The following is a 10,654-nucleotide window of genomic DNA, read 5'->3' on the forward strand; positions in this document are numbered from 1 at the left end:
AGGGTATGTATAGATTCTGTAATGGGCAAGGGCCCATTGACAGTGCACAGGACCCTTGAGGATAGAGGTCAAACTCAGAGATCTTGGCCTTGCACACTCTCCATCTGTAGTATCTTGACTATGTACCTACTCACAGGCGCCCCATGGCTTCTCCTGTTACAGCTTTCTGCTCCTTGATCTTCATTCCAGTATCTGCATTGGGTTGATACATTTGACAGGGATCATGGTGACTTCAGGTTTGAAGACAGGACTCTTGGTATCCCAGAGGGGCTTCAGAAGCCACTCTATGAGTCTTTGTTAGGATCACTATGGCTGTGACAAAACACTATGACCAAAAACAACTTGAGGAGGAAAGGGTTTATCTTGTTCACAATTCCATGTGACAGTTCATCATTAAAAGCAGTTAGAGCAGGCAGGAATGTAAGTAGGGCAGGAACCAGAGCAGGAGCTGATGCAGAGTCTATGGAGGAGTGTTGCTCATTGGTGTCCTCCTCATGGCTTGCTCAGCATGTTTTCTTATAACATGTAGGACCACTGGCCTGGGGTGGCATCATGTACAGTGGGCTGAGCCCTCCTCTAACAATCATTAAGAAAGTCCTTTATAGGTTTGTCTATAGCCAAATCTTGGCTATTCTCTGAGACATTTTCTCAATTGAGGCTCCTCCTCACGGATGACTCTAGCTTGTATCAAATTGACATAAAACCAGCCAGTGCATTATACCTTTCTAGGAGGCCAAGGAAAGAACAGAAGCTGTAGAGGTAGCTTTGCTCTGCCTTCTGGCCATTGCTTCTGTTATTTAGGACTGGTCAATAAAGCTCCCTTGCAAAAAGCACTTTGCTCTGCCCAATAAAACTCCTGCCTATGTTCCACTAGGTCAAATTCCTTGTCCCTGCCTGGACAAGGTACACATATTCTGTTTACTGTTGTTGAAACTCTGTCACTTGTAATGGCACAGACTCGGGCCTGGAAGTCCATCATGCCACTGGAAAGTCTTCCTGGCTGGCTGAATGCTGTGGTCTGGGGGCTCCTGCTTCTCTTCTGCCAAGTGCAGGGTAAGACTCCCTAAGTAGCAAACGAGGACCAGGATCAGAGCCGTCCAATTCTGCTGAGTCAGAGGCTGAGCTTATGAGAATGGAGGGAGGGAATGACAGGGTGGACAGGAAATAGGAAAATGTGTAAGACACACTCAATGCCCCCTAAAAGAGGCTATAAAGAGCCCTGCAATCAGTGGAAGGGGAAGCCCTTGGTCCTGCCAAGACTGAACCCCCAGTGAATGTGATTGTTGGGGGGAGGGCGGTAATGGGGGGGAGAATGAGGAGGGGAACACCCTTATAGAAAGGGAGGGGGAGAGGTTAGGGGGATGTTGGCCCAGAAACCTGGAAAGGGAATAACAATCGAAATATAAATAAGAAATACTCAAGTTAATAAAGATTAAAAAAAAGAGAAGGAAAGAAAAAGAGCCCTGCATGCGATGCAGGTCAGAAGGAAGAGGGTCTGTGGGATGGTTCTCTCCTGTGTGCTCCCATAGCTGTGGTTGGCTTTATCACTGACTTTGAACGATAATGACAATGATAATATGTTTGTGCCTCTGTGCTCTTGATGTGCTACCTCTTTGGTGAACACTCTGAGAAGTGTCCTGGTACTCTTCAAATGGACCCTGGGAGAGGTCCCTGCTGTGGAAGTTAAGGAAAACCCTACCCCTATATCCCACATTAGACCTGAGAGGCCTTAAGAGCTCTTCCCCAACTAATCTGGTAACAGTGTAGTAGCAGCTACCTGGAAAGATCCAATCCTGATGGCATCTCTCCACCCACAGGCCAGGACTCAGCCAGCCCCATCAGAAACACGCACACGGGTCAAGTGAGAGGCAGTTTTGTCCACGTGAAGGACACTAAATCTGGTGTCCACACCTTCCTGGGAATTCCCTTTGCCAAGCCTCCTATAGGACCACTGCGCTTTGCACCTCCTGAGCCACCTGAGCCATGGAGTGGTGTGAGAGATGGGACATCCCACCCTGCCATGTAAGTTCTGGGGTCCAAAGGACTTTAGGTCAGAGCTCTGTACCACAATGTAGTGTCCCCTCCATCTCAGCTCCATAGCAATTTGCTCTATGTGTTCAGGAGTCTTTAATGAATTTGTGCTAAGGTTTAGAGTAGATCCATGTTGCCAGGTCCTGGTCAGTCTGTCACTCACAGGGAGTTAGCAGCAGGACTGCATAGAGAAGCAAAGACAAGAGTTCTCTGATGCCAAGCTTGGTATGTTTCTAACAGGAGTTTCTGAGTCTAGTAGAATACACTACAAGTTCCCAAGGAGAGCAGAAGTAATGGGTATTTGCAAACCCAAAACCTGAAGGGAATTGGTCATGTCATCTCTGTAATCAGAAGCAAAGAATGCGTACATTTCTGCTCCTGCTCAGCTCCTGTTCATGCTCAGCTCACTTTCTTTACCCTTGGTGGGGAAGCTTATTCTCTGTGGAATGGTCCCTCCCATAATGAGCAAATCTTCCCACCTTCATTAAAATAATCAAGACAATCCATCAGAGTGAAGGCTGATCTGATCTAAACAAGCCCTCACTGAGACTTTTCCCCCCAGGTAATTCTACAAGGTGTCAAGTCAATGACCAAAACCAACCAACACACCAGGCCTTAAAGAGCACAGAGGAAGTGGTGAATGTCAACACAGGCAGTCAATTATTATCATAGAGACCCCTAGAAGTCTCTCAATCCCTGACTCAGAAAGAATAACATCTAGGGCCCCTTCAACCTGGAAGCCTCCCTGGAAGTCAGGCTCTACCCCAGTTTCCACGAATCTTGTGACCTTTACCTTGTTAGAAAGGGACTTTGGAGGAGGATCCTGCCTTAGCTTTATGAGGAACAATAGAAGTGGCTGCAAGCAAATCCAGATTAAGGCTTTCACCCAGTGCATATCTCTTAGAATAAAGGTCTGTCACTGCCACCAGGTGTCTACAGAATATCGATGGACTGAATCTAGAAAATCTGAAAATTAAGATGAGCAGGTCTCCTGTCTCTATGTCTGAAGACTGCCTATACCTCAGCATCTACACACCAGCCCACACCCATAAGGACTCTAATCTGCCTGTGAGTTCAAGCCATGGTCAACTGAATGAAGGGGAGAGGATTTCTTTCTCAGGCAGATTGGAAAGGAAAAAATAAACTGAGCCTCACCAATGAGAGAGTTTCCCTATAGGTTCAAGAAGGACTTTTCAGACGTAGTGGGCAGTTAAACCCTGGGTGGAGGGCACAGAGAATTTGAGTTCTGAGATGTCAGAGGCTTGTCTCTTTGATCTACTAGGGACTCATTTTACCAACCTGAGCCCACAGACCTATTCAGGCACTCAAGGGCAGAGTGCCAAGGGCACTCAAATTTCTAGCTTCAGAATCTCTTGCACCAATGAGATTTCATGCTCCTTTTGGATAATAGCCGGGAAGTGACATTCATGAAGAGACTTCTTTTTGTTCTACTTTTGAAGGTTCTGTGAATAGTGGTGGTACTACTTTGTATCTAGAGCTACAAATCCACAATAAGATTCCCCAGTGAGGAGAGAAGAGATAGAAAAATTCTGATTGGACTAAGTAGTCCATCTGTGGCCCAGGTTCAGAATTCTGTCTGTATGTGTACCTGTGCAGAAACAAAGCATTTGATTATCTAATAAGCAATCCAGTGGAGCTTGGGATGTGAAGGAGTCTTTGGCATTGTCCTGATTTCTCCAGGTGATGGTATGGATCCATGGCGGTGGGCTATGTTGGGGCATGGCTTCCACGTATGATGGATCTATGCTGGCAGCCATTGAGGATGTGGTGGTGGTCACTATCCAGTACCGCCTAGGTATCCTGGGCTTCTTCAGGTGAGCCCGGGACTGAATAGGGCAATGGGGAGTTTAACATTAAACAGAAATAGAACAGCTCTGTGATCCCTGTTCCTGCTACTTCTCAGCACTGGAGACGAACATGCCAGAGGCAACTGGGGATACCTAGACCAAGTGGCTGCCCTACGGTGGGTCCAGCAGAACATCGTCCACTTTGGAGGCAACCCTGACCGGGTCACTATTTTTGGCGAGTCAGCAGGTGGCACAAGTGTGTCTTCACATGTTGTGTCCCCCATGTCCCAAGGGCTCTTCCATGGTGCCATCATGGAGAGTGGAGTGGCACTACTACCTATCCTTATCTCCAACACCTCTGAGGTGATCTACACAGTGAGTACCCTCTACCATCCAAGTCTTGAGCAACACAGCCCTCACACATAAGAACTCTGGCATTCTTTTCATTGGAAAAAGCATGAACTACAGGAAATAGCTTTTTCTCATTATTTCTCCAACCTTAAAGGTTGGAATCTACTCCTGGCTTCTTTATTCATACTATGTATGCTATATGGCCAGCAAGGATGTACTCACTAATTTCCATTATTAGTTAAAAAAAAATATGCATGGGCTGGAGAGATGGCTCAATTGGCAAAATTGCTTGCTATGCAAATGTGATGACCTGAGTTTAAATATTCAGGATTCATAAAAGGTTTGATACAGTAACATATGTCTTAGCCCAACGCTCCTATTGGTTGATGGAGAGCAAAGACAGGAGACTTTTGGAGTGTCCCAGGTCAAGTACCCTGGTGTAGGCTGTTTCAAACCAAGAGACATTGTTTCAAGCAAGGTGGAAGAGGAAGATTCACATATACAAGTCGTGGTAGGCATGCACACCCATGCACACAGGAACACACACATTTATACTGATTTAAAAGGGAAAGAAAACAAATACTGTGCGGGTAGAACTGTCTTTCTGGCTATCACCTCTGAGCAATAGGAATGTAGTAACAATTTCATACTTGCTCCAGACCACATATAGTACAGATCTTCAATAGCATCTAGATGGAATTGGGAAGACTCTTCTATCTGCCTTGAAGGATGAGGCAGCTCCTGCATGGTCTCTTTACAGATGGTAGCCAACCTATCTGGATGTGAGCCTGTGGATTCAGAGACCTTGATGAGCTGCCTACGAGAGAAGAGTGAAGAGGAGATGCTGGCTATTAACAATGTGGGAAGAATTATGTGGCTTTGAGAATGGGCGATAGGACAGTGTGGGACAGACAGTTCACACTATTCTAAACAAATTCACCTTTACATCTTTGTGTCTTTTTAGTTCTGGGTGTAAAATGAACAGCACGATAGGCTAATCTAAGTGTAAGGTCCCTTCTAGGGTGGGTGTGGGAGGTAGATAAGCATCCTGAGATCAATTTAGGAAATTGGAAAAATGGTTTGGGTAATTCAGTAGGCACTGAATACCTATAGGACTGACTTTGAGCATTGACTTTTAATACCTCATAGATCGTCAGGACCATCTCTGGTGTGGTAGATGGGAAGTTCTTACCCAGGCACCCCTTGGAGTTGTTGGCCTCTGTGGATTTTCACCCTGTCCCCAGCATCATTGGTATCAATAGTGATGAATATGGTTGGATAATTCCCATGGTGAGGCACAGTTCCAATCTCTGGAAAGCCTGGGGCTCATATTGTGGGTGGCAAAAACTCAGAATCAGGTCAATCCTATTTTACACTTATGATTGCCCTCATATCCCAGCTCCACGCTGATAGCACCATGAAGGAAATAAACAGAGAGACCATGCGGGCTGTTCTGAAGAACACAGCAGTACAGATGGTGAGATTTTATAGGTTCTCCCCCAATAAAGAGGGTATTCCATTTGCTCTGCCCAGACAACAACCCCTGAAATAAAGGTTGTTGTATGTGTGTGTTTCTGGGTAGGTTCATTCCAGAGCTTACAACCATGCTTCTGTATCCTATCTCAACCAGGGCTCCATTTCTCCATTTCAAGGCTCTTATTCCCCTATCCAATGGTCTGACTAACTTCAGTCTTTCTGATGTTTCTGATATAGATGCTGCCTCCTGAGTGTAGTGATTTGTTGATGGAAGAGTACATGGGGGACACTGAGGATTCCAAGACTCTCCAAATACAGTTCAATGAGATGATGGGGGACTTCATATTTGTGATTCCTGCTCTTCAAGTAGCACACTTTCAGCGTGAGTATATCTATAACAAGACCAAGAGGGAAGCTCTGAATTGTGATTCTAGGTAAGCTCTGTAGTGTCCAGGCCTGATGCATGTCTTGATCTGGTCTCTATACCAGGCACCTGAGGACACTTACCTCAGTAAATCCTTATGTCTAGTGTAAGGCAGTAGGATTTTATCTATGTACATGTGAGAAAACATGTTTGTGCTACTCACTAACTTGTGTAATCAGTGTGGGAAGGCTGAGTTGACTCTTAACAGGCTTTTCCCATTGGCAGTAACCTAGCCTGGAGCTCTGAACTCAACTGATGTAATTCCAGTTAATTAGATACCAAGGCATCTTTGCATAAAAGATGAAGCAGAACATCTTCTTCATCCATAAGAAATTACTATGTCATAATGTGTCTTCACTCCCAGGTTCCCATGCTCCTGTCTATTTTTATGAGTTCCAGCATCAGTCCAACTTCCTGAAGGATATCAGGCCACCTCATGTGAAGGCTGACCATGGTGATGAGCTTCCTTATGTGATTGGATACTTATTCTGGGACATGAAATGTGAGTCTTCTTTACTTTCCATGAACTTCAGACAGCCCTAGAAGGGTCCCTGAAGGAAGAGCAAGTTCTCAGTCCAACTCAGGAAATCAAGACTCTGGGAGAGGACAGAATCAAGTGCATACACGGTTGACAATGGTACGCCAGAGTTAGAACCCGGATCCTTCCTAGTCTAACCTGTTCTAGGAGGAACACTGGAGCAGAAATGAAACTCAGAGGTTTCAATTAGAGGCTTGGCTAGATCTTGGATCCTGGATCTTGTTGGAAGGAAGAACCAGGCTTTGAGTTCAGGGTCAGGCTATAGTTGGGATGGTGATTGTAAGCTTGGGTGGACAGCTGCAGTGAGTGGGTTGCTAAGACCTTGTTTTGTCTCTGTCTGCAGTTGTCCTCACTGAGGAGGAGAAGCTGCTAAGCAGGAAGATGATAAAGTACTGGGCCAACTTTGCACGTCACGGGTGAGAGGATGTCCCTCCCTGAACCTTCTCAAAAATGAGTCGCCATCCAGGTCTCTGTTTGAGGTGGTCTCAGTACTATGAAATGCCCTTCATTATCTGATAGAATCCTACACAAGGTTCACTTAGATAGACACTTTATATATTCTGGTTACTGTTCATCTCACAATTACCTGGTGGTTAGGCCACAGTTTGTAGATCTTTAGATATTGCTTCATACATGGTATCTTGAGGTTTTCCTGCTGTGAACAGACACAATGACCAAGTCAAGTCTTATAAAGGACAACATTTAATTGGGACTGGCTTACAGGTTCCAAGGTTCAGTCCATTATCATCAACATGGGAGTATGGCAGCATCCAGGCAGGCAGAGTTATACATCTTCATCTGAAGGCTGCTAGTTGAAGACTGAATTCCAGGAAGCTAGGATGAGGGTCTTAAGTCCATACCCACAGAGACACACCTACTCCAACAAGGCCACACATCCTAATAGTGCCAGTCTCTGGGCAAAGCATATACAAACCATCACACAAGAAGACACAAAACAGCTCTGGTAACCTTACCGTACATGGAGCAAGTACTACTGGGTGACATCTATGTCCTTCCTTATATAAGGACATCTGCTCTGACACTCTTAACCCTCTATTCTGCTTGGACCACTTCCATGATGGGTGGCATATCCACAGGAATCCCAACAGTGAGGATCTACCCTACTGGCCTGCATTGGACCATGATGAGCAGTACCTGCAGCTGGACATCCAGCCTGTCGTGGGCCGAGCCCTGAAGGCCAGAAGGCTGCAGTTCTGGACAAAGACTCTGCCCCAGAAGATCCAAGAGCTAAAGGGTTCTCAGGACAATCACACAGAGCTATAATGTCCTGTGTCAAGAAAACTGTGTAGACTTGAGTACAGGTAAGGAAATTCTAAGGTTCCTAAATACCACTGAGGAGCTTGAGTTCCAAACTTCTATGTTTCTCCATAAACTAACACATGAAAAACCCTCTGCCTGTTACTTTTTACTCATACTGCTAGGCCATCTTTACTAAAACCAATCAATAAATGCTCTCATAAAATTATGGAGGTGTGAGCCCTGAAATGCTTCATCTTCTTTCACAGTCCACTGTGCCAGGGCCTCTTTTCTCTTCTTCTCTACTCAAAGCTGAGACCCTCTACAAACAAATCAGAAGCTTTAGGGACTACTGATTCTATGCAGTGGGCCATGTAAACTCCACATCTTTTCTTAGCAAGTTCATGTTTTCTCATACTTACAAGTGGCCAATAGAAAAGCTAACTATCTAGGGTCCCATTGTCTTTCCAATTTCAGGCTGCTGTTCCAAATAGGGTGTAAATTGAAAGCTAGGTTTTGGGACAGATATTTTGGCAGATATTTAGAGGGTGAGATAGGAGAATTTGCATTAGCACCAGAGTTCCAGTCTAGTGTGAACAATATAGCATGATTCTTATCTCCAAATCAAAATAAAAAGTCATAAGTTGAGTAATTTATAAACAACATATATGATACATATATACATATATACAACACACACACATATATATATGTATATATATTATATATATATATGATACACACTCATATATATATATGGTCAAGATGCCATCAGATTCGCTGTGAGGCAAGAGTTGGTTCTTTACCTAATAATCACACCTTGTGTACTCTCTAAATGAATGGTTCTCAACCTTCCTAGTGCTGAGACATTTTAATATAGTTCCACATATTTTAGTGATCTTCAACCATAAAATTATTTTTATTACTACTTCATAACTGTAATTTTGCTATTGTTATGAATCATAATGTAAATATCTGATTTGCAGATGGACTTGGGCAACACCCATGAAAAGGAGTCCACTCTCAAGGGTGTTGAAAACCATTGCTCTAGATAAATGTACAAACAATGGCACTCTGGATCTTCTAAAGGTCTTAACTCTAAATACCATCACATTAGGGAGTAGGTTTCAGAAAATTAATTTGAGCTGTATAAGCTTTTTGACAATAGCTATCAGAGTTCTCTGGTGCCAACAACTGAGGATATCAACTACCCAAAGTATGTTTGTATATATTGTCCTTGAATATGAAATCTCATCCATTTCTTTTCCAAATGGTGATCGGTTCACTTTCCTGGAAAGTAGGACTAGACCTGTTCCTAGGCTAATCCAGCTGAGACAGTAGTTAGGGAAATCCTACAGGTCTCAGTGGGTTTCTTGGTTATTTACCTTCTAAAGTTTGTTCTTGTTCTTAGGGTTTCTGAAGCCTCTAAAGTCTACACTTGAATGGATATATCACATCTGTTGGATGACCCTGCAATTAAGGTTGAAGTCGACCATGTCTAGATAAGCTCTCTGAACCTGGTGCAAAATGGAAGACTCCCTTTCTCAGTGGGGTTTCCTCTCCTTTGCCCAATCTTATCTGGAAAGTGTTCTAAGCACAGGTGCCTGACCTTATCTAGAGAATGGCCTTGCACAAAGCTTCCTGCAAGTGCTGCAAGGTTCAGCACATACATCCCACTCAGTCCTTCCCACCATATGATAATTAGGTACTGTTAGGACCAATCAGCCACTCCTGCCTGTAACCCCAGAAATCCTCTGAGGAAAGTCACGTAGCTTATGGCCAGATTACAGATTCAACTTCCTCTCTCAGGATATGAACTTGTCCAGCAGGTTCTTGGCATATTCCTCTTCATCTAAATGAAACATTCCCACCCTAATAAATAATGTACCTTCACCCTGGAAATCCCTACCCACACCCCAAGATCTACATAGTGCCTGTTCACCCCTAATAAAGTTGACCTGTCTCACTGAAGCTGATCTCAGAAATCAATCCTTCTGTTGGTACTCACACCATATGAACCCCATGCCCTCCTCCCCACCCCTGCTTCCTTTGTCCTCATGTACTGATGGCCAACAGCCCCAGGGGAGAAAGGAGCATCACACACATCTCTGAAGATGTTTGGTTGTGACATGAGATCTGGGATGAACTATTGTACCAAACCCTGCTTCCTGGCATCCATCAAACCTCTTTATGGTGCTGTGGTTTGGAAACTGCATATAATTTAGAACCACTAATGGCCCATCTCTCTAGTCAGGACAGAATTTGTGACTGCCTCTGCCATTAAGACAGTGTGTTTGAGACTCAAGTGATGCTTTCCCTTGACTGCAGGTTTCACTGCATAGATGAAGAGAGCATACTTTATTCACCCAACACTTGACACATCAGGAGTGCCATGTCAGAAACATGGATGAACATGCAAGTCCATGCCTTTCCATAATGTCAGAATTAACTGGATAACAGTAAAGTCCACAAGATATGGTGGTTTTGTTGGCAACAGTTTATCAAGTGGACTTTCTTCTATATAGGTTCTTTTATTGTAATCTTATTCATTTACCACTTAGATCATATTATGCAATAATACTTTTATAATCTGGCTGCATATATCATTATATTTTTTATTTTGACTTATTCTTCTCTCATATATTACCTTCTGACTGCAGTTTCAACACACACATAATATATATATATGCTATGAAAGACTGATGATACATAGAGTGATCAAGGATTTTCACAGAGGCTTCATTGAGAGGTTGATAGCATTGTCAAAAG

General features: G+C 43.9%; 1 protein-coding gene across 4 annotated transcripts; it reads left to right on the plus strand.

Moving 5' to 3' along the window:
- The first annotated feature begins 944 nt into the window (after positions 1–944).
- LOC116886251 (pyrethroid hydrolase Ces2e-like) lies at positions 945–9,856 on the plus strand. 4 transcript variants are annotated; one of them, XM_032887669.1, is made up of 13 exons: positions 945–1,053; positions 1,818–2,022; positions 2,961–3,099; positions 3,733–3,866; positions 3,956–4,214; positions 4,951–5,049; positions 5,340–5,480; positions 5,590–5,667; positions 5,904–6,048; positions 6,455–6,592; positions 6,972–7,044; positions 7,726–7,950; positions 9,297–9,856. In XM_032887669.1, exons 1-12 carry the CDS (start codon positions 948–950, stop codon positions 7,910–7,912), a joined length of 1,704 nt encoding a protein of 567 aa, XP_032743560.1. In that variant the 5' UTR covers positions 945–947; the 3' UTR covers positions 7,913–7,950; positions 9,297–9,856. The 4 variants fall into 4 exon arrangements, with proteins under 4 accessions (XP_032743560.1, XP_032743561.1, XP_032743562.1 ...); XM_032887670.1 differs by lacking the exon at positions 9,297–9,856 and having other exon boundaries at positions 978–1,053; positions 5,340–5,507; positions 5,614–5,667; positions 7,726–7,912; XM_032887671.1 differs by lacking the exons at positions 4,951–5,049; positions 9,297–9,856 and having other exon boundaries at positions 978–1,053; positions 7,726–7,912.
- The last annotated feature ends 798 nt before the right edge of the window (positions 9,857–10,654 follow it).

This window comes from Rattus rattus, chromosome 17 (genome assembly GCF_011064425.1).
Source record: "Rattus rattus isolate New Zealand chromosome 17, Rrattus_CSIRO_v1, whole genome shotgun sequence".
NCBI classification, from domain to species: Eukaryota; Metazoa; Chordata; class Mammalia; order Rodentia; family Muridae; genus Rattus; species Rattus rattus.